At 45.1% G+C, this 23,966-nt stretch overlaps 2 protein-coding genes across 2 annotated transcripts; one reads left to right on the top strand and one right to left on the bottom strand.

Moving 5' to 3' along the window:
• Positions 1–5,185: 5,185 nt before the first annotated feature.
• LOC133900796 (protein TRAUCO-like) lies at positions 5,186–9,753 on the top strand. Its single transcript, XM_062342042.1, has 2 exons — positions 5,186–6,321; positions 9,371–9,753. Exons 1-2 carry the CDS (start codon positions 5,319–5,321, stop codon positions 9,643–9,645), a joined length of 1,278 nt encoding a protein of 425 aa, XP_062198026.1. The 5' UTR covers positions 5,186–5,318; the 3' UTR covers positions 9,646–9,753.
• A 908-nt stretch (positions 9,754–10,661) lies between these two features.
• LOC133899979 (structure-specific endonuclease subunit slx1-like) lies at positions 10,662–13,397 on the bottom strand. Its single transcript, XM_062341034.1, has 3 exons — positions 13,127–13,397; positions 12,303–12,409; positions 10,662–11,245 (listed from the first exon to the last, which is right to left on the bottom strand). The coding sequence occupies exons 1-3, from the start codon at positions 13,330–13,332 to the stop codon at positions 11,052–11,054; spliced, it is 507 nt and encodes a 168-aa protein (XP_062197018.1). The 5' UTR covers positions 13,333–13,397; the 3' UTR covers positions 10,662–11,051.
• Positions 13,398–23,966: the final 10,569 nt, after the last annotated feature.

Here is a 23,966-nt window from a genome sequence, read left to right as displayed (position 1 = left end):
ATATCACTTAATGCACATTAATCATATATCAATAGTATAATTAGTTGGATAGCAGACTACATTCCGTGAGCTAGCTCTGTGGAAACGTCCAAATTTCATGTATTTGTAGAGCCAGACTGAGTGTGACGTCGTTTCGCCGGGCTCACCTGTCAGTTTCGTCATCTTCGCCCACGCAGCGTCGATCGAGTTCGGATTGAGCTCACGCCACCGTCTCCCCGAGCCTGAATCCCAACCGAACTCTAACAAAATCCAACTCCAACGCGCTTATCCATTCCCTCCCCTAAATTAGTGCGCGTCTCCCCCTCCTTTTCATCTGTTTCCGCAGCCCTAGCGGCTGCCGCCCAATCTCCATTACCGCACACCCCCAAGCTCGCGTCGCTGCCGCTCCGCTCTCGCCGACTGGTTCACCAGCTTCACAAGCTCTCAAGCGCCACCATCGTCTTCACCGCGGTCGACCACCCTCCCGTGCCTCGCCGTCGAAGGTATGCGTAAAAACGGGTTCGCCATCCGCTCCTCTTTCTCCCCAGTCGCTCACCGTCATGAATCGTGTCCGGCGACGACGTTTTTGCCTTTTTCTGGCGATGTCCGAGGCGGCGTCGCTGTGTTTCCGTCGTCGCTGGCCGCCCATTCTCCCCCAACTGTCGTTGGTTGTTCGATGTATCGCGTGCGATCGAGATTAGAAGCCTGGATACCCCTTCGCGTTTTAAATCTCAGCCGTCCAATCTAGATCGTGCGCCCTAGATTTAAATACCCTAATCCCAGTCAACCTTGCCACGCGTGCACCTTCGTCCCACGTGGCACGACCACGTCACCCTTTTTAGCCTAGTCAGCATGCTGACATAGTAATTAGGTTTTTCAATACAAAATAATTCTTTTATTCTATGAAATTAGGTAATTTTACATATAGGTCCCTAAACTTTTCTGTTTTCACAAGTATGCCTCTGGTTAGTATTGTTATTTTACTTTTAGCCCCCTGAACTTTTATATAATTACAAATAGATTCCTAAACTTTACAAATAAGTCCCTGGAACTGTCTATTTTTACAATTTAGCCCTTATACTTTTTCAGAAAAACCCCTGTAGGTTAAAACCCTCACAACCTTTTCATACGAGCTCCGATTTAGACGATTCTTGCTCTCCTGCGATCGTAGCAGTGAGTACTATCCGTTAATAATTTTTTTTATAGTGCATTGCTACTGTTTTGTGTATTGTTCTTAGATGTTTGTGTTTGTTTGTTTCTGGTGTGCGCGATTGCTATAGGAGACGAGCAGTGTGTGAACCTGCAGGACCAGACGTTCGAGGAGTTTGAACAACCCGCGGTTGAAGGTAAGTGTTCTTGATCACATTGATCTCATTGTAGGAAAGTGTAGCTTTTCTTGTTCTAGATGCATGCTTGTCAATATGAATCCCATGTTTAGAGTTTACTAGTACTTTCCCTATTGTCCTTATAGCATGTGTTATAGTTTGAGTGTCAAGGGTAGAAATGCTTAGTTGTACTGTCAAGTCAGGTGGGTTAAATATTAATCTGAATAATGTTCTATGCAACATGAATAGGTTCGGGTAATTTTTGTAGCAACTTTGATCATAGGGATCTAGACAGGTTGGTTTGATTGGTATGGCTACTGTGTGCGCATTGGGTGATGTGCAAGTACCTGCTGTAGATCCTAAGGACTGATTTGTAAAGCCTGTAATCTAGCATAACAGCGCAACCACGAGGCTTATATGGGTATAGCCTGGCTAATTAATTAGATGTCCTCCTTATTCTGTACGCACCGGTGGATGGTTGAGTAGCACAAGAGGGGGCCTCTGCAGTGGATGGAGTCCCTGTTAGCAGTGAAACCGTAGTGAATGTATATGGGTTTGGAGGCGCTTTGTAAAAGCCTTGTAGTGAGACCCCAGCTGTCAGTGACATGGGAACCAGGGGTCCCCGAGTCCCAAGGCCAGAACAGCAGAATGCCACGTGGCGCCTTCCCTCGGGGACCATCTCTCCGAGGGCCGAGAAGAGCGAGTTCCAGGAGGGGTGCTCGGGGCCATAAACAGTGGTCCTCGAGTACCCGTAGTTCCCTAAGGACCCAAGAAGAGCCAGTTCCGGGAGGGGTGCTTGGGGCCATGAACAGTTGGCCCCTGAGCACCGAAGTTTCCCGAGGATCCAAGAAGAGTCAGTTCCCGGAAAGGGTGCTCGGGGCCATGAACAGTTGATCCCTGAGTACCCAGAGTTCCCCGAGGACCTGAGAAGCCCCTTGCCGGTGGACCCCACAAGGGCTCAACGGTGAGGTGTCAATCGGTGAGAGGCCCGATGCTGCATTTAAGAGGGGGTGTGGCCGGTCACATCCAACCACTCCCCCCACGCCTGTTATACTGAGTACGTCAGTCCCTGCCACCGCCTGGCAGGAAGACGTGAGGACATTTAATACGACGGGTCCCATCGCACGTCACCCTACGGGGCCCATGAAGGAAACGGCTTAGAGATATCGTCGCTGGGCTCGAGGCGTATCGCCTGCCCTGCTGCTGTGTCAGATCCGCTCTGACCGAGCGGGCATGCGGGGCAGTTCGGCGGCTGCCCGGTGGGCCCACCCCTTGCACCTGCTAAAGTTGGGCATAATGGGCGACGGGACCGGCCGAAGGAGCATTTTCAACCCCTGTAACGTCAAATTGTAGCCCCATGGTAGTTGCTTTCCATTTATGAATCATGGGAACTCGTGCCCCTGTTTCTGGGCACGCCGAGCCTCTCTCAACAGGATAAAAGGGGGGGTGCACTCCATAGAAGGACAAGTCTGGGAAGCTTTCCGAGAAGTCAAGCCGGAAGCAAGGAGCAAGATCGGAGCTCAGGACTTAGACAAAAAACCTTGTAACACAGAGATCCAGAGAAAAGGCAGTCCAAGAGCATTAATAGCGTACACACAGGAGTAGGGTATTACGCTCCGTGCGGCCCAAACCTATCTAAAATCCCTTGAGCATTTACTCTCACTAGCCGACGATCATCCGTCCCGCCTAGATCTCACATATTCGCATTAAATCCACGTACGAGGTAGATCCAGAATCAGCCCCCCAGGCGCCGTTACGGCGTAGGCTCACCTTCGGTGACGCCAGCCCTGGGAGTGCTTTACTTACGACGCAAGCACTCCTCAGGCACCCTCCTGTCCAGGCAGCAGGGGAAACCCCGGAGGGCCGTTGGCTGCAGGAGGTGGCCGCCTTGGTGGGCACGGCTCACCGGCAGGTACTGGCCGAAAGTTCCCGTGCCACCTCCCACCGCGGTGCAACAAGAGCCGGACCATCTTCGGGTGGCGGCAGAACTGGCCGGGGGAGCTCCAGGCGAAGTGCCGCCCCCTGGTCACGACAGGAGCTCAGGATCTCCACTTGCACCTCAATGAGCGGAGGGCTGTCGAGGATGCGCGCGTTACTCTCGAGCGCCACCGGGAGTCCCGGCGCGAGGCCGAGGTAGAGGACCAGGCTTCCTCTATGCTAGCCCGCGACCACCAGGGTTCCCCGGCGCGCCGACGTTTGCCCCCCAAGGGCACTGCTGGCGTCGTGGGATACGGCACGGGTTGTCGCGCATTCACCAGTGAGCTCTGCCGGGTCAACTGGCCCACGAAGTTCCGGCCAGAGCTACCGGAGAAGTACGACGGGTCCATCGACCCCGTCGAATTCCTCCAAATCTACACCACCGTCGTCCAAGCGGCGGGTGGGAATGAAAAGGTGATGGCTAACTACTTCCAGGTGACCTTGAGGGGCTCTACCCGCTCTTGGCTTATGAACTTACCCCCAGGATCTATTAGCTCCTGGGATGATCTGTGCCAACAATTTGTGGCTAATTTTCAAGGCACTTTCACGTGTCCCAGCTTGGAGTGCGACCTTCATGCCGTTAAACAGCAAGAGGGGGAAACGCTGAGGCGCTTCATACAGCGTTTCAGCTAGGTCCGCAACACCATTCCACAAATCACCCCCAATGCAATCATTGTCGCCTTCCGGCAGGGCGTCCGCGACGAGCGGATGCTCGAGAAGCTAGGTACGCATGAGGTCGAGACCACCGCGGAGCTCTTCGCGTTGGCCGACAAGTGCGCCAAGGCGGCGGAGGCTCGGGCGTGGCACGTCCCGCGCCCTGAGCAACCCGCTGTCGACAAGGCAGGTCCTTCCCGCTCCGACAAGTGGGGAAAAAAAAGAGGTAGAAGCGCGACGCTGCCCCTATCGTGCCGGCGGAGGGCGTTGCCCGCAGGCCGGCACGCTGGGTGGCTGTCGACAAGAAGCCCGCTCCCGCGAGGCCCGAGCCAGGAAAATGGTGCGAAATCCACCAAACTGACTGGCACGACCTCACTGAGTGCCGATCGGTCAAGGGCCTCGTGGAGCAGCGCTAGAAGGAGCGCGAGGAGCGCCGCAGGGGTGGCGACGACAAGGTCGCCCCTGAAAATCAATGTGAAGGTCACCCGGGTGCTGATCGACGGGGGTGCAGGCCTGAACCTCCTGTCCCAGGAGGCATTCAAGAAACTGCAGGTGCCTTCGAGGCGTCTAAAGCCGTCCCTCCCCTTTTATGGGGTGACGCAGGGACACACACTACCCCTCAGGCAGGTCGAGGATATCCCGACATATGTAGCTGTGTTCTAGGTGAAAAAAGATGTCGACCTGAAGACCATATCGTAGACTGGTGCTCCCCCGGACAATGTCTGTGGATAGATGGAAGACATGCTATCGCTGGAAGTTATTGTAGTGTTTTCTTTAAGACATGTGGGTCATTTTGTAATAAACCTTTATATAACGATACCGTTATATTATCACTTATAAAATCATTGTATATATGAAAATTTGATCGTAGCATATATGTAGAATGTATCTGATTTATTCTTTTGAAAATCGGTGTGGCACTGAGCTATATGGAGGTAACCAAATATGTCCTAAGACAAGTAAAATCTCGTCAGAGTTGCTCTGAAACTCAACTCATGTTGGGAACAGGGAAAGGTGACACAAAGCAATGTAGCATCGTTACGACTTCACGTGATCGGACAGCCTATTTGGCTGCGCAACGTAGATAGATGAGGAACAGAAAGCATGCGCGATACCTCCTCGCAAACCCTAAAAGCCACAAGTGAGTTCTGCATATCAGCAACGACATCACACCCATACAATTACACTTCATCTAACGTAACTGTACTGTAACATATCCACTAATACATAGGCTGCAGACCTCACGTATCAAGGAAACCCACCTCCACCCACAGGACGAGGCAAAGAAGAACAAGCCCCAAATCTCACTACACCCAACCCTCCCTACGAATTCCGGAACCTCCTGCTCCCCCTCTGAACCCCTAATAATCCCCTCCCATCCCAATGGCCGACGACGCCGCGCCGTTCGCGTCCCCTCCCTCGCCGCCCTCGCCTGCAATGCAGCCCCCCTCCGATCTCTCCCCGTCCCAACCCTCCTCTCCACCGGCCGATACCCCAGCCTCCGCCGCCACCCCCGCTGCCCAAACCCCTAGCCTCCCCGACACCCCCGCCTCCGCAGATCCTGACACCCCCTTCTCCGACGCCACCGACGCTGACGCTCCCACCCTTGCACCACCCGACGCCCTCGCCTCGGACGCCCCCGGCGACGGCGAGGACGATGGGATCAACCCCGCGGGCGCCAGGAAGCACATGACGCTCGCGCCGCCGGCTCCGCACAGCAAGAAATCGAAGAAGAAGGGTGGCAACAGCGTCTGGACCCGGCCCACCTCTCGCAAGGGCAAGAAGAAGGCCAGGCAGCCGAGCGGCCACGCCCCCGGCGGCGGCGCCGCGACCGGCAACCACCCCAGGCCCAAAGTCGGCGGCGAGGAGGAGTTCTTTCTCGTCCCCGCGCCCCGCCTCGCGGCCGAGCGCTCCGACGACGCGGCCGGCCTGCCCGTGCTCCTCTCCCGCGTCTTCAAGTCCGAAAAAATCGAGCTTTCGGACGACCGCCTCACTGCCGGCAGCACCAAGGGGTACCGCATGGTGCGCGCCACGCGCGGGGTCGCGGCTGGCGCCTGGTACTTTGAGATCAAGGTCACGCACCTCGGCGCCACTGGGCACACCCGCCTTGGCTGGGCGACTAACAGGGCTGACCTCCAGACTCCCGTGGGGTATGATGCCTATGGTTTTGGGTACCGCGACATCGATGGTGCCAAGGTGCATAAGGCTTGGAGGGACAAGTACGCTGATGAAGGGTACGGCGAAGGAGATGTCCTTGGGTTCTATATTTCTCTGCCTGATGGGGATCAGTATGAGCCCAAGCAACCTGACCTGATTCAGTACAAGGGAATGCCTTTTCATGTGCAAGTTCCAAAGGAGGAGCAGAAGACGCAAGATCCCGTTCCAGGTGATTACATTACTTCAGTGGTTCATGTGTGTAGTGGGAGATTGCGGTGCAATATATCTTATGCAATACTTGATATGGTTTTGGTAAAAAAAAAAGTACTTGATATGGTGTAGACGACTACCAGCAGAATTGTAAATAAATGAAGTAATTAGTTTTCAGGATAACAAATTCAGGAAAAAAAATTGTCTAATGAAATAAGTGATCATGTAGATACTTGCTTTTACAATTGTTATTTATACAATAAATAATTAGGACTAAGGAAAGTTTATAAATCATATGCAGAAATTGTTTATTTATGCTGGGATAGGAAATTAAAAATGCTTTGTTTATCAAGTTGTCACCAGTTATTTGTACATCCTTATATTGCTCAGGCTTCACGAGTGTGTTGGTAGATATCCTTGTCCTTCTTTGGTTTGGGGCTAGCGTGGTGTTTCCCTTTTCACCCCTTATGCAAATTTTTTATCCCTGTTTAGACACTATATATAGGGTACCTAAATGTGTTTGAAATCATCATATCTCCATGGCACACACTAGATAGTAGTTTCCATTTGTTCATCTTGCAATGATTCCAAATCTTAAACTAAAGTGCCTTGCATAAATAAATCCAACCAGTCATTTATTTTCGTCTGAATTATGTAGGTGTTTTAGTACCAAGGCACACTCAATCGTTCATAAGTGAAAATATAAAAGGATGTCGTCAACTTATGCTCTCCTGAAAGCAGCATGTTAAGCTCATAAAAGCTTCTTATATAGATGCTTTTGTTAGGATACGACTTAATTAATTTTCCACTCAATTGAAGACAAGTAACAGCTCTATCACGTAACTAAATAGACCTCATTGTTTTCTCTTCAGTAGTTTGTACTTTTGTTTTTTAGAGTAGAGCATGCATATATATATTTTTCATTGAGAGGAGAGTGAGCATATGTATATTGTTCATGATTGTGTGCACTGAGCATCAGGTTAGATAGCTGCCAAGATTGACAAGTCAAGAAAAAAGAACTGACAAAAAGAAATCCCTCCAACATTCTATTTCTGGAACATTAAGTTATCAAAATTTTATACACTACTAAGAAAGGATGGCAGGGAGGCATTGTGAAAGTGGAGTGTAAGGAATGAAATACACAATATCTATTGTATTGTCTGAAATGATCCTGTTGCAGTTTTGCAACACACCCTTTCTTCCTCTGTTCTGCATTCCCCAAGTTGACATCTCCCTTCCCACAACATCAAAGCTGCTTGGGGCTTGCTTGTGTCCAGCCTGTTTTGTACGATAATAGTAGTAGTGACTAGTGATATTCCTGGTTATCGAGAGGAGTATGACTTTATTGCTCTTTTGGTGCTGGAATGCTAATTGAAAAGTTATGATATTGTGGTGTAACTTTTTCATTTGGGATTGTATGTCTTGTCATCGCAGCACCAGTGTATCTTGATATTCCTGGTTATCGAGGGGAGTATGACTTTATTGCTCTTTTGGTGCTGGAATGCTAATTGAAAAGTTATGATATTGTGGTGTAACTTTTCATTTGGGATTGTATGTCTTGTCATCATAGCACCAGTGTATCTTGTAGTTGCTTCAGTACATGAATAAGAAGGTGCATCTTCAATTTTTTTTTTTCTTGTCTTGTAGCATGTTATAGTCTTAGTTGTTACGGCGGCGCGGTGACCCACCACCTTCACAACTTTATAGCGCCTATGGCGCGTGGCGTGGTGACGCCATACACACATAGGCGTGGCGAATACACACATGTTTGTATAGGATATTAGCAAATGGCAATGTAAATGTAGCACAAAAGTTATAGTCTAGGATATTAGGAAATGTAAATGTAAATGTAGCACAAAAGACAAATAGCAATGTAAATGTAGCACAAAAGATAGAACTCTCTCATCTCTCGAAGTTTTAAATCTCTCATCTCTCGAAAGTCATCCAATACAAACTCATCGAGATCGTTAGAAGCATCCACGTTCTCCGCACCATCTTCAGTAGCATCCATTGGTTTGTGCCTAACATCACATATGTGCTAACAGATGTGCCTAAGTGCCTAACATGCGTGCCTAAGTGCCTAACAGATGTGCTATTTCAGCTACCAATAACATATGTGCTATACTGCTATTTCAGCTACTAGCCTAACAGACTAACAGAGACACAGCGCAGAGAGACTAAGAGAGAGCAGAGAGAAGAGAGAGCATACCTTGCTGCTGGGCACTGGCCTGCAGAGAGCAGAGAGAATCAAGAGGCGAGAGCAGAGGCGTTGGGCTGCTGTCTCTTGCCGCTGGGGAGACAGCGAGGGCGGGGGCGGCCGGCTCGGAACATAGGCACACGGCGAGAGCGGGGGTGGTGGATGGAAACGGGCAGGCGGACGGATCTAAGGGCGGCGCCGTGGTGGACGAATCTACGGCCTCGGTGGCGGGCGAGGAGCACGGCGCACCGTGGCGGGGATCCGCGACTCGCTAGTCGCTAGGTCAAGGAAAAGATGGTATGGCGCCTCTCGGTCTTTGACCCACTCGATCTCCCCTCCCCCTTCTAATCCCCTCGGCTTAACCGGTATGGCGCCCGCCACATGGAAACAGATGCCACACGGCGCCTTATGGGCACCATGGCGATGCCATGTTGATATGGCGGACGCCATAGATGCTGACACCGTGGCGAGGCCCAGAACACCGCAATGTTGCCATATTGTCGTTATGGCGACGACATAACGACACCATGATAACTATGGTTGCAGTAGCTTCCATACATGATTAAGGTGCATCTTCAATATTTATTTTTGTATACAGGAGTGAGAAATTCCAATTGGTTACGATTGAGAGGTTTAAAACTTTTAATTACCCCATCGGTGCTAAAACGTTCCAATGTCAGGTGTTCAATGTGTAATTGGTGCACCTCTTTACCTTTCGTTAGATTACACTATGTTCTTCATGCGTGAATTAAAAAAGGTATTTTATTATTGTTTCTGTATACAGAAATCATTACACTTATGGATTTGTAGTTTCTATCATGTTTTATTTGTTCAGACAGCTTGAAAATTTTCTTGTTTCTTGCATATGCAGGGAGTGAGATATGTTACTTCAAGAATGGCGAATGCCAAGGCACTGCGTTCAAGGACGTTCCTGGAGGGAGGTACTACCCAGCTGCGTCAATGTATACGCTACCTAACGAGCCAAACTGTGTAGTCAAATTCAACTTTGGGCCAGATTTCGAGTTCTTTCCACAAGATTTTGGTGGCCTGCCAATACCTCAACCAATGAGCGAGGTGCCTCATCAGGCGTACGAACTGAAGAACGAGCAACCTGCTGAAAATGGTATTGCTGAAAAAACTAGTTAGCGACTTAGTGTAGTTAACACACTGTTTTAGCTATGTCGAATGCACTGGCTAAACAGCAAAAAGATCAATGGCTAATGATCATGGTGATGTTCACTGCTGGAGTTATTATCCCTGACTAGACTGTATGCTTATCTTGTTACCAAATGGGTTCAATCCTCCCCATCCTTGGCGGGGTGATAAAGTTATTGTGGTGCTGCTTATTGTAGATGGTAGTAGTGATGGTTTTGTGGGCAACTAGCCGGTGTCATGTGGCATGCTGGTGGTAGGGGACGAGGAGACGAGTGATGGGAGGTGTTCTGGTGGAGAGGCAGGTGTGGTTTATGCTTGGGGTTTTTTCACCTGTTCAGGAAGGATATGGATAGTCTGAAAAGTATTTGCTTGTAAATTTGTATCTTTTGTTCACTACAACGATCAAGTAATCCAAATGGCTTTTGCCAATATTTCTCTATTAACTGTGAAATCTAGCTGGTTTCCTTTTGAAGTGCAAGCAATGTGATTATTAGAATTACTTAGATGTTCCTTTAATTTACTATATGCAATCTGCTTATAATGTTGAATAAGCTCTTCGATTGTGGGGAGTGTTAACATTTATTTGCTAATAAAGATGTGCACCGATTAACAGAAACTGGTCAGGCAGTTACATAAGCTGAAGCGAAAAATGGAAGGAAATGTTGAGGTCAGAATACAGGAACATAACACATAATATCTACTATTCCTATGCCAATTCTGATGGAACCAATCTCATTCTAGTAGTTTACTTGTAAAACATAGTCAATTTTCTTTTAGAATAAGAGAATCACCGAAAAGTAGTATCACAAATGGCAATAAAGAAAGAACGTAGCAACACCAAAAGGCAAAATCAAAGAGAAGGCAAAGAAAAACCAACATGCTGGAAGTGTTTCATTCTTGACTGCAAAAACTAAATCTTGAAATAGACAGATAAATCTTCATCTTAGCACAAAATAATGCTAGTTTCATTCGTCAGGAGTCGACTGAAGGCACTAAAAGGTGAAGTATAAAGCGAAATAACTTAGGGAGCTGTTTGGATAGACAGGGATTTGGCCTAATCCACCTTTGGATCGGCAAGAAAATTAGTTCATTTTCCCTCTATCCAAACATGCCAAATGAAATATAAGTGATTACAGTACACATGTGTCATTTACATTTAGACAGAGGTCCATCACACGAGATATAGCTGCTGTAATGGAAGACTCTGCCTGTCCTTCTACATTCTGAAACAATGCCCATACAAATCAACAAAACATAAAATTGCAACCCGCAGCTGCCTCTTCTGGCGTCTTCATGTTTTAGAGAACAAATACAATAGCCGTCTTGATCATATCTTGTTCATGTTTTAGAGAACAAATACAATAACATTTATGGTTAGGTGTTGATTTTTCGCACAGTTAGATTCCTGTACAGTACGGATAAATAACCTCAACTTGAGTGCCATTTGATTTTAGTTGGCTAAAATCTATGGAGGTCTCCACTCTGCTCAACGCCGCTTCTCGATGCTGCAACACTGACTTCATGCTAGGCTCGTTCCTTTTCCGTGCCATTTTCTTTGAGATGTTCTTCCATTTCGATTCAAACTCACAGGCTGCAAAAAGGACAATCTGATAAATGTGATATCTTGCGTATTGGTTCAAACTTAATAGCGAAACGATCATTTCCTTGGTGATGCAGATATTATGGATGCTAGTAAGTACAATAAGCTGTATATTATATTCAGAAACATATATGGGTTCAAACGTTCCAACTTCTTGATGATATTAACACAAGGTTTCTGTGTGGAAAGAGTGGAACAAAAACTGAACGCAAGGTGCGAAAGGATTATTTACCTAGAATTATTAAATAAATTACCATTTTAATAAATTACAAGGTCCTCGCCTCTCCAGAGATGGTTGATAAATTACCATTACACTGAATAAATAAGAAGACTTGTACAGAAGGTAGGTGAACTACTCAATTACATCAAGACGCACGTTCTGTTTGGTAAGATAAACATATCATCATAGTACAACTGGAAGTTTGAGCTAACAGAAAGAGATGAGTACCAACTACCAAAAGAGTTCCAACTTCCAATATAAATTAACTTAGTACTCCCTCCGTTTAGAAATAGTAGATGTATTTCTTTTTAGAAAAATCAAACTTTGTGTACTTTCACTAACATTTAATCAAATTATAAGAATATCTAGTATATTAAAATTATACAACGAGATTCACAATTCAAAATGATTTCACGCATATACACTATATATGTTTTGTAGCTATAAATAATATATTTTGTGAGAAGAAAACCGAGTCCAAAACAGGGCGGATTCAAAGGGGGCCTTGAAACACTCGAGAACCCCCCAACCCCCCCCCCCCCCCCTCCCCCCTCTATTTTTTGGTATGGAAGAGGAAGAAGAGAAGGAGGAAAAAGAAGAGGAAAAAGAGGATGAAGGAGGAAGAAGTTGAGCCCCCTAAAATTTGATTCTGGATCCGTCACTAATCCAAAAGAAATACGGCTACTATTTCTGAATGGAGGAAGTAACTCTTTTTCCAAGGTAAATAGGTACAAAGGAAAGTTGTATACACAAACTAGAGCATGGTGTGTGACTGTTTGATTCCAGTAACATCTAGTCATCAAAGTGACAATGACAGTTACTACTAACCTTCACTTCTGCTAGCAAAGCCTTCAATAAGGCATGCGAGATTCCATGGGCTTCCAGCACAGGTAGCTTTTGCACCACCTTTCAACTCGCCATTATGTTGTCGCAAGCTACAAATGAAAGCCCCTTTTCATTAACACAAAAATAAAACTTCTGCGTGGTGTGACCAAAGTTTTTTAAAAATCATTCTCAACAGCATACTTTCTTAAATTGTTGACTACCAATATATATACCAACAAGAAACACATTAAAATTTTACAGATCCAAGCATGTATATCCTAGAAGCCTGAGCAAGGCAGCTCAAACATTTCAAGGCAACCGCAATGTAATTCAGTGACAAAATCACCAGCTGATATACAGTAATCCAATTGTGCTATCGACCAGACTGACACAAATGGAAATTAATGCAACGTGCATCGTGAGGCTAAGCAGAAACAAAAGCATATAACATCTTGATTAGGAGGGTGCATCCCAACTGTGCATGTAACATATTTAGTTAGAAGGAAACTTGGGTGTAGCTCCTACTTCAATTTCTAAACGCACGCTAACTCGAGCTTCCTTTTGTTCTCCCAACAACGACTAAAAGTCAGTAAGCAGTACAAAAATTATTCAAAGCAGCAGAATTTCAGTCCTATATAATTGAATCGCGGTCTCCAGCAAAAATTGGCACCAAAGTAACTCAATCCTGGTTCTGTCTGCAAGGAACAATCCTAGTGGTCTCAGTCATTAACTAAATCCAAATGGTTCCTCCGAACGCTACACATAACCTGGCCGCCAAAACTATCCGAGACAAACCTGGAACATGGTAGGAAGAGTGAGGGACCCACCGGCGAGGGAAGTCGGTGGTGACGCCGACGTAGGTGCGGGGGATCCGGGAGGAGGCTATAAGGTAGACGCACCACGGTGGCGCCGCCTTCTTGTTCGCGGGATCCGCCGATGGATCTCCGGACACGGAGGCGGCGGGGGCCTTGTCGGGTTTGGAAGGAAGAATGCGGGGGATTTTAGCGGCTCGGAAGGCCGCCGTGAGGCTCATCGCTCACCTCGCCGGCGGGGTGGAGGCCTCGCATCAATGGACGAAAGAAATTACGATTTGGGGAAGGAAATTGATGAGGTCATGTGTTAAATGGGCCGTTATGGACTCATAGTCATGGGCCTCGTGTGCCGGCCCATAGTTTAGTAATGGGCCTAATACGCAATAGCCCATGACCTATCATCCCATCACTATTGTCTATTATCGATTTTTTTATTTTTAAAAAAAATTGCGAATATTTGCATCCATTTAAAAACAATGCAAATCTAGATTCATGTCGAGAAATATGAAAATCAAGAAAATATTACATTCCAATGCTCTCAAAATTCAAAATACTATCAAAATAGACATGAAAAATTCTAAAAAAAATTATGTGATGTAGAGGATACTATCATCTAGCTAAAAAAATCAAATAAAAATATGACTTATGCAATGAGAAGAAAAAAATTCAAGAATCCTGGAATTTGTCTTTTTTTTCTCATTGTAAAGTAATTGTTTGAGTTAATGGCACGTTGATCCATATAAGAGTTTTTTTAGATCATCCTATGCATTAGGCTGGCAATGGATCGAATCAAGTCTGGGTGGAGCAAAACTATGCTCAACCTGAAACCCATTAGCCTCAGCCCAATCTAAACTCGAAATAGCAAACATGCGGAAACTGGCACCAGAACCCGCACCCGTTGGGTGCCCGGTGCCCATCGAATTTAGATCGGCCAATGCTCACCTTGCGGTTCCTGGATCGGCCGGCGACCTAACGAAGCACAAGAGAGGGAGGTGAAAGTGTATCTATTTCTTATGTGTGGTTTTAGTAATTAATGACAATACATATGGACTAATAATAATGGTGAGAATTGTTAATAGGTTGCTTCATAGGTGATGCATAGAGAAGAGAAATATGCATCAAGATGAATGAGCTCTAGGTGATGCTTGGTGAGTTGGGGTTAGGATTCATAAGAAGGCATAAGTTGAATTGAAATCATATATACCAAGAGTGAAGAACAATATTGTACTCCATATATGATAAAGTGAATTCATTAAAGATGTCGGATACAAAGTTGTTTTCTATGATAAGACGTTGAAGGACAAGCAAGACTCGGCTGCGATGGACCATCCGGTGGTGAAGAGTAAGCAAATGGCTTAGCACCGAAAGACCAAGACGGTGGTAGAGCGAGTGAAGGCTTTGCAGCAATACAGTGCAAGACCATGTAAAGCTATGGGTGATTTGCATCAATCATATGAAGAATCAAGAAGAAATAGAGTGAAGATGACATAAAAGTTGGTAACCCTCTAAGTTTGAATGAAGTAAGCAGTACTTGAAGGTATTCAAAAGCTCAAATTGGTTTAAACGAGTTTTACATTTGAATTTGATTATAGGTATACCGCACTATTAAGAGGGATGCAATGTAGAGCTATTTGTCATATCTCAGTGCTCAAGAGTATCTAACCAACCCAAAGTGAGAGTTCGCTTTAGGAATCCAATGAGGAAAGTGTGGAAGTATCCGAATCGGCTTTCAGAGTATTCCTAGTTTGATCCTATATGTTTGAGATCATGAATTCAGTATGATGTGTAGCCCTCTGAATAAGCTTTTTGTAAAGTCCAAAATCATCGAAATCGGACATCGAGATCAAAAGTTATCACTTTTTTCAAAGGACCTATTGTGCTGAACTCGGAAGTTCCAGGTTAAATTCAAGTTGGGTTCTCGGTTTTAGTTTGAAGTTTCAATCTGGAAGTTCTGGGTTGAACTCGGAAGTTCCGGATTCCGTGGTCAGTTCAGAGGTTCCAGACTTGATCCGGATAGGGTCTCAATTAGGTCTAACTTGAGCAACCCAGAAGTTCCGAGTTAAACCAAAAAGTTGTATAACGGCTAGTTTTTTTGGATTGGGTATAAATACCCTCTCACCCCCTCTCTTCTTTTGTTGCTAGTGCTCCCCACAAAATATTCAAAGCCAAAGCCAAATAGATCTCTCCCCACTCTAATCTAGTGTGAGATTTGAGAAGTGAAGTAAGTTGGGTTGAGAGATTGAGTGCAAGTGAGCTAAACTCTGTTCTTGAGCACTCGAGTTCATCACAAGAAGTTCGTCGTTGCGTTTGTTACTCTTGGAGCTCCTAGGTGGCTAGGCGTCGCCGGCGAGCATCAAGGTTGTGGTGTGCCGCAGAAAGTTTGTGAATGCTTCGATTTCGCCTCCGCAAGGGGAAAAAATCAAGAGTGGAAGCAAGCTCAAGTGTGACCGAGCTTGGAGAGGAAAAGTGTTGAGAGAGACCTGGCTCAAGCGTGACCGAGCTCCTCTATGGAGATATAGGAACCTCTAGATGAGGTGTCCGAACTTCGGGAAACAAATTGTGTGTCTCCTCTCTTATTTTCTTGTTCTTGAGTTCTTGCTCAATATTTGTGCATATTACTCGATCTACTTGCTTGTGTGAAATTGATTATAGGTTCTCCGTAGATTTGCTTGGAATTATCACTTGTAACATACGACTTCATTTGGTTTGAGCTAGAACTCTTTATGCGTACTTTAATTTCAGTTTTGAGCTCTTTCACTGTCTGAACTTAATCCGGAACTTTCGGTGAACAGTAATTCCAGAACTTCTAGATTTAACCCGAAACTTCTGGATGAACAATATTTTTAGGATTTTCAATTAGAGTTTTTTTTTGCATATCTTGCTAGATTTGTATAATCTTTGGCACACGATAGAATTGTAATCTTCACACTTATTTAGGGTGTTTGTGCACTAGTTGAGGCTAACATATTTAAGATTTTTACTTGTGAAAAATCCGTTATTTTATTTTCAGCTGTAAGTTTAGATCAACGGTAAAGAGGGATGATTTTTTTTTTGTAAAATCGCCTATTCACCCCTCTTTAGACGATATCATTATCCTTTCAGAAGGACCGGAAGAGGTCACCGGGGGATGGACCGACAACAACTTGGGCGCGTGGCGGTGGCAGCTTGGGCGTGTGGCAGTGACTTGTGTGCATGGTGATGATGGCGGCGACACCTGGCGGCAGCGGCGTGTGGCAACGGCGCGTGGCGGCGGCGGTTGGCGACGGCAGTGGCGACAACTTGGGCACATGGCAACGATGCTTGGTGACTGCGGCAGCAGTGCCTGACGAGTGACGACGACACATGGAGGAATCGCTCTGGTCGAACTAAGGGTCGAGAGCCTTGTTGCCTGGGGCAATTAGGATTTTGAGTGGGCTACTGGGCCGACTATCCGATATATTGTTTGTCTGGGCCGATTGGGCCTCTCAAAAAGGGCTACAATTTACTATTTCGGGTGACCTGATGGGCACCCGTTGACAAAAATTGAAATCCGAACCTGACACGACCTAGTTCAGTACCTGATCCGATGGACCTGTGTGCGAAAAATGGAATCCGAACCCGGAGCCATTGAGCGCAGAACCCACGAGTTTGATTACATGCCCTGCTATGCACGAGGTTGGAAACGGAAAACTTGTGTATGAATGAACTGGGCATGACCCGCACGTGCCAGACCAGATTATTCTGCACCTTGTTGCACGTGTAAAACGACCAAGCAAGGCTAGTGCATTGTTGAGCACCGGGCATATGCATTTGCAGCAAGATTTCTGCCTGGACGTGGTTCGGATCGGAAAAGGGAAAGAGGGTAGAAGAAGTAAAGTATTAGGCAGTAGGGAGAGCAATTAGGCAGTGCAGCCCTGGATAGGCTTTCCATGTTTAGAATGCAAGCTCATTCAGTAGAGGATAATCAGGCGCTAATTGCCTCTTGCTGGAGTGCCAAAGATCTGCTACCAATTCTAACTTTAAACCAAATGGTGGCAAAATTTGGTCAAAATTTTCAAAGCTTGGTAACGCAAACTTCGGCTCCTGTTGGGATGAAACAAAATAGCACCGTATTTGCAACTTCTTCCGTTTTATCGAAGTACTTTATGGCCGAAATCGAAATGGAGGGTATACGCAATTATGCATCGTACACGACATTATATATGTTCATAGCCTCACTTTCACCTGTTAATAATTTTGAGAATAATTGGTCTCCTTGCTTAGCCGTAAGGCTCGACGAGGCACGAGGCAATCATTGCTAGTTTTGGCTCTTCACACAAGCATGAGTGGGCAAGAGAAACAGGAGCAGGTGCGCGGCGAGGTGAAGAGAATCGTCCACGAGTACGGTGGCAAAGGCATGCCGCCGCTGAGCATCACGGTCACCGGCCACAGCCTCGGCGCGGCACTCGCGGTGCTCTCAGCCTAAGAGATCACGACCGCGGTCGCGCATCAATGCGGCGAGGACGACGCGCCGATGGTCACCGCCGTGTCATTCGGCGGCCCGCGCGTGCGCAACGCGGCGTTCCGGCGCAGGCTGGAGGAGAGCGGCGGCAAGGTGCTCCGCATTGTTTTTTCGAACAATAAGCAGGAGCACTCTTCTTTCATTTAAGAACAAAAAAAAGTTTGACAAATTACATATGTTGTGATTACATATGAAAATAGAATAACGTCTCAGAGTGAATTCCATAACAGAAACTATCCGAACACTAGTTGATCATAGACCAATCTCTTCACACTCATCTCCTCCTTGATCATGTGAAGCACATGTATCGGCAGAGTTGACTTGTGTTCAACAATTCGTCGGTTTCTCTCATTCCAAATATTCCAAGCTATGTATGTGATGACCGTCACTACCGAATGCCTTCGATTATTTTAATGTTTTTTCCATGTTCACATTCCACCATTAACTAATAGTTTGGTTTGATGTTGAGGCCTCAATCATATCTTCAGTCCATACACACGAACTAGCTCGCAGACCTCTTTAGCATAGCTACAGAGTAAACATAGATGTTCCTCTGTTTCTTTCTCTTGATCACATAGTTGGCATATCGGGTTACAGGGCAAATTTCGTCGTGCAAACTTGTCTGTCGTCAAAAGCTTTTCCTGTATCATCAGTCAAGCAAAGAACTTGTGTTTCCTTTCCATATTTGCTCACCAGACTGCTTGGGCATCAAAGGTTGTGTAGAATCCCTGAAATTGAACAAGATATGTTGAACGAGCACTATATTGGCCGTTAGTAGTCCACTTCTATGTGATGGTATCCGACTGTTCCACAAGACGCGCTTGCTCTACCAGTCCTATAGCTTAATGAATTCAGCCATTACCTTCATTGTTGTCATTCTCATGAGTCCTCTTGTCCACCTGTTTCCTTGAAGGTCTTCGTGAACTGACATATTCTTTCTCCATGCAAGTTTGTACAATCTTGGTGCTATGTCCATTGGTGCTCGCCCATCAATCCAGCTGGAGTGCCAGAATTTTGTAGTTCGGTCATCCCCAAGGTGGACATGTGTGCTCAACCTGAACAACTGCTTGTCTGCGTTGTCGCACGGCACGTCTGTGCCCACCCATGGTCTTTCAGCATCAGCCCATTCGTACCATAGCCAACGCAGGCGCAGTGCTCTATTGAAGAAATCAAGATTGTTGATTCCAAGGCCTCCTTTTTTTTTCTTCGGCCTATAGACCATTTTCTAGTTCACCAGACAATGATCACCATTTGCTTCCTTTGTTAATCTCCATAGGAAATTTCATCTGATGCAGTCAATTTTCTTTATGACCCACTTCTTAATCGCAAACACCGTCAGGTGATATACTAGGATAAAGGGCATTACACTATTAACTAGTGTGAGATGGCCTGCTTTGTTGAGCAGTCGTCCTTTCCAACCTAGCAGCTTTGTCAAAACCTTTTGGATCAATGGCTGGATCTCTCTTTTGGTTAGCTTTTTTGTGTTGAGCGGCAAGTCCAGGTATTGGAATGGGAAGGTCATGATTGTGCAAGAAAAAGATTGCATGACATCCACAATGTCCAACCTTCATGTAACATCCTGAGTTTTAGTATTTTGAAAAAATAGTAAAATTCACTCTAAATTAAAAAAAAAATCTAATTATTAAACCAGTATAAAATCGAGAAAATATATATTTGAATATGTATATGCTTGAATATGTGCATTCAAATATATTATTTTGGCTAAGTATTCCAGAGATCACTAAATTAATTTCTAAATTAATCATTGCAATAAATTGGTCATATACATTTTAGTTTAATTGTTCTTATGGTTCTTCTGTGGCTATTCGAAATTCGAATCCGTTTTAGTTCCTTTCGGTGATTTCTTTTTCCAAATTAATCCGTGAAAATTGATCTTCCAATCCAGCTCAAATATATAATTTAATTATTCAATTGAATTATCTCCATTTAACTTTGATCGACTCGAATTTGAACATCTCTCAAATTCAAATCTAATTCTTAGATTCTTTCATCTAGAGATCTAATTGAATTCATTTCTTTTGAATCCAACTCCAAATATTCTTTACGAATCAATCTCTGATTTAAAATACCTTCCCAATTCAATTGCTTCACAAATTAAATTCAAATAGATTCGAATCAAGTTCTAAATTTGAATCTCATAATTCAAATCATCGTACATCCAATTTCTAATTCAAATATATTTATTTGAATTATTCCAAATCCAATTACAATTTCAAGTCATTCATCGAATCATCATACAATCTAATTCAAATTCGAATACCTTTATTCGAATTATCACACATTCTATTTACAATTCAAATACATCAATTTGGTTTTTCACATAAATATCTCACTCTCTCATCTCACTGTTCTCTGTCCACTCTTTGATCTTCACTGGAGCAACCAAAGCCATTTTGCCTTCCTCTCTCTCTCCCTCGCTTTTCTTTTCATCAGGAGGCAAAAGCCATTTGCTCTCCTCCCTTTCCTTCACATGCAAGCTTCCCCACGTCGCACACCATGCATACACACAGAGCACACACGCACAACAAAGCAGCAGCAGCGCCGCCACCCTATGCTCCTCTTTGCGCCCCTACAAACACACAAGCAACCACCCACACTTCTTCTTGCGTGCTCCATTGCCCGGTCTACATCGCCGCCGACCTGTGCTCAGACTAGCCCGCCATACCGTGCAGCCACCATGCACATGTCGCCGTGCTGTGGCCTTTGTGCGCGTTGTCGTCCTGTATGGCCACCCATGCGCTTGTCACGGCAAGCCGTGCCGCGCCCATCGCTGTGGCGCCATGCCCACATCGTCGCTCGGCTGCACCATCACGCAGCCGCTCTGCCCGTCGCGTTCCACCACAGTGAGAACCCCACTCCCCTTTCTCCCTTAATCCTCTTTCTTTATCGTGCATCGTCGCTCGCCCACGAGCTCCGCCACCACACCATCATGCACGTGTCGCCAGCCTCCTTCCTCCCCGACCAACAAGCTCTCCCTGCTCCGTGCCGTCTGCGCCATCGGCTCACGCCACACGCCGCTCGGTTGTGCTCGCCGCTAGCCAACTCCGCATGTGTGCTGCCGAGCTCGCCTTCCCTCTCAGTTGTGCATCTCCATGCCGCCGACAAGCTCCAAGCGCATGGAAGCCGCCGGTGGGCCTAGCCTCCCCCCTCTCTTGCTACTCCCTCCCTCTCTCTCTGGCGCACCTCCATCCCAATGATGCCTCTTTCCCTTAGTCTCTCCTTGTTCCCTATGAGCCGCCCGTGGAACAGTCGGCCCCTCCTTATCTCCTACACGCGGGCCCCAGTCCATGGCCATTGGTCCATGGTGGACCGGCCTGTCAAACTCCCCACCGGTCCATGCCCATAAGCCGTGCCCACCAGCAGCCCACAAGTTCGGTCACAAGCTTCCTTCCGGTTCACAGACCCATAAACCGAGTTCACAACATAGTGCCCTTTTTCTTTTTTCAGAAAATTATCTTTTCGGTAAAACTTCCGACGGTCATAACTCCTCTGTTTCAACTCCGATTTTAGTGATTCTTTCGTCAATATTCCTCTAAAATCATAATCTATATCTCCACAAAAAACTTGTAATTTTTAGAGTTTGTTTAATTTTCTCGTCCGGTATTTACTTTGGTGTCGTGGCATTTAACCAGAAATAGTTTCATCTTTTATTAATTAAATGTGAGTTAGATAATTCAATAACCATATTTAGGTTATAATCATAGATTAGTCGTTTATGTTAATCTAACTTAACTATATGTTTAATTCGAATGTTAATTAAAGAATAGTTTTTAGAATAAACTAAAGAGTTTGGTTTTAATAAATGTTTAGAAATAGATTGTCATTTATGCGATAGTTTATAGATTAATTTTGGTTTAACTAATATAGTAAGATTAATCAGCGTAGATATTAATTAAATATCAGTCATTAGAATATGAAACAATAATTTAACTTTGGTAATTAATTAATTAATTACCTGATTAATAATTAATTAATTAGATTAATGCAATTAATTAACCTAGTTAATTAATTGCATGCATGTTTTTACTATAGCAATAATATATAGCCTAATTAGAGTAGCAATTAAGTAATACTAGGTTATTACGATTAAATACTAGATAATCATGTTTTAGTACTATATATTAGAATTCTTAATCCGACACTTAAGCACTTATAGCTTTAATCACCTAGATACTTATGTATATATGTATACATGCTCACATACATATAGATGTAAGTATCACACATATGTTTATATCTGTACACGTGCACTTACTTACACATAGAAACCCTAACTATCGCTTTTCGACAGTTAGGCTAATAAACGTTCATCTAGTCATTGATAACTTATTTAGGCTTTCTCTTAAATCGATAAAATAAATAGATGAACAACTTGACCTATCTTCACTAAGCTGATCTCGTTAGTCTATATATGTTGGTTTCACTAAGCTTAGTGTTGTCGTCGTCTTTCCACTAGGTTAGCTTTGTCGTTTTCTCCGTCGTTCTTCTTTCATCTTGGAGTTTCCTTTGGTTTTGCTCTGATGTTCATTTGCTTAGTCGCTTTGCACTTTTCGTCATTAATCTGCGTAAGCTCAAAGTTAAGATATATGAATCATGTGATGTGTTACAAATGAAACTGTCAGATGTATGAATCATGTGATATGTCACAGCAAATCTATTCTAGGAGGTGCAACAGCATGAAATGAACCAAGATTTGTAGGTTCATAGTCTGGGTTTTGATCCTCACGGCGCTGCTTAGCACGATCACGATACTTGGGAGCTTCCGGTTCTTCCTTTTTCTCCTCCCTTCATGGAGAAATCAAAGGTTCATAATCACCTCCTTTTATTTCATATGATTATACATCCCAGACATTCTCATGCACAACCACAAAAAGCAGTTAAAATATGCCTAAGGTGGCTAACAGAGGCCTGAGTACCAGCGACCACAATTCCACAAAGAGTTGGTAGAATATGAATCTATGAAATTGGTCCAAACTATAGCTATTTAAATGTGTTTCTGATGCCGCACCATCTCACAGCATGTTTATAAACGAGAACATCACAAAGAAGAATAGTATATTACATATACACTGATAATGGAGGCTATGCAGTTTTTTCAATTTATCTACATATAAGTACAACATTCATCCTTGCAGTTAAGTCTGCATATTGCAGGAATCCGACTACATAACTACAAGGGTTAGTCTGCAAGAAAATAGGCCCCACCAGCTCATTCTAATTCCAAAAATTTGATTTGCTGTTTTGCAAACCACAATAACTCTACAATAAAGAGTTGCAACATTACTCAATATTTCTTCAGACACTTAGATCTGCTCGTTGTTCGATCCCCATTAGCGTATTGATCCGATTCTCTGTCATGTTTGATCCAATTCTCAGTCATGTCTTCTCCGAGCAGTGGCTGCAGCAGGCTGCAGATGGATGCCGCAAGAGCAGCACCGCTTGCTACTTCCAATGGGCAAGGCAACTGTAGCTGCCATCCGGGTGGCTAGGCGTACATAACTAGCCGAGGTTAGTGGAAGCGACCCGCCGCTAGGGCACTTGATAATACCCGATGACAACTACGACGGGGAGGAGGAGGAGCGTAGGGCTTTCCTCTGGAGCCCAACGGTGTTGTTGGTGCAGGGGCATAGTCATATCTTCTTCGGCACCACAGTTTACTGGGTCATACCAGAGGAGCATGAAGCGGAGGACAACAACCATAGCTACAAGGGATAATTAATTATTAACCACTCAATTAAAACGCCTTCTGGGAATCGCTATTACTTTTGTTTGCCTTCTCTTCTTTGCCATCGAACATGAGAATTAATTTATCTGGTGCCATTGTTGCCATTTCCTCTCACATTTCCCCTCATTTTCTTTTTCCAGCCCAAGTGAATGGACAAAAATGCCCTCGGCTGACATGACTAAACACCTGGAGTCTGGTCCTATGCAAGTTGTCTTCTTCCTCCTGCCAGTGTTCCCTCTCCGTCTCCTCACGGCAGCTCAGCCTAGTCTCCGTCCTGAAGTTAAAGAGCCCTCTTTCTACCAGCCCTCACGGCAGCTCGCCGCTGTAGACGGTAGTAGAAGATGTCGCAGTCCACATCAAGTAGCCGCAACCGGTATTCAAGGTTGACGACATAGGTGGAGTTGTCACCAACGGGACTGTCACTGATACATTGCCGTATTTGCAACATGGAGAAGGTAGTTGACCTAACCTCAAAAACGCCATCTAACTACTTGAAGAAGTTCTTCAAATGTCCCCGTAATGAGCCATATGTAAGTATTTTGCTCAAATTTGGGATTCAATTACCAATTAGGGTTCATCGATTTGGTTCCCATTTGGTTGTAGAGGAAAAATTGTTGCACCTTTTACAA

Source organism: Phragmites australis, chromosome 19 (assembly GCF_958298935.1).
Source record: "Phragmites australis chromosome 19, lpPhrAust1.1, whole genome shotgun sequence".
Classification (NCBI taxonomy): Eukaryota; Viridiplantae; Streptophyta; class Magnoliopsida; order Poales; family Poaceae; genus Phragmites; species Phragmites australis.
The sequence above is the reverse complement of the archived record's forward strand: the minus strand, read 5'-3'. Positions and strand labels throughout refer to the sequence as shown.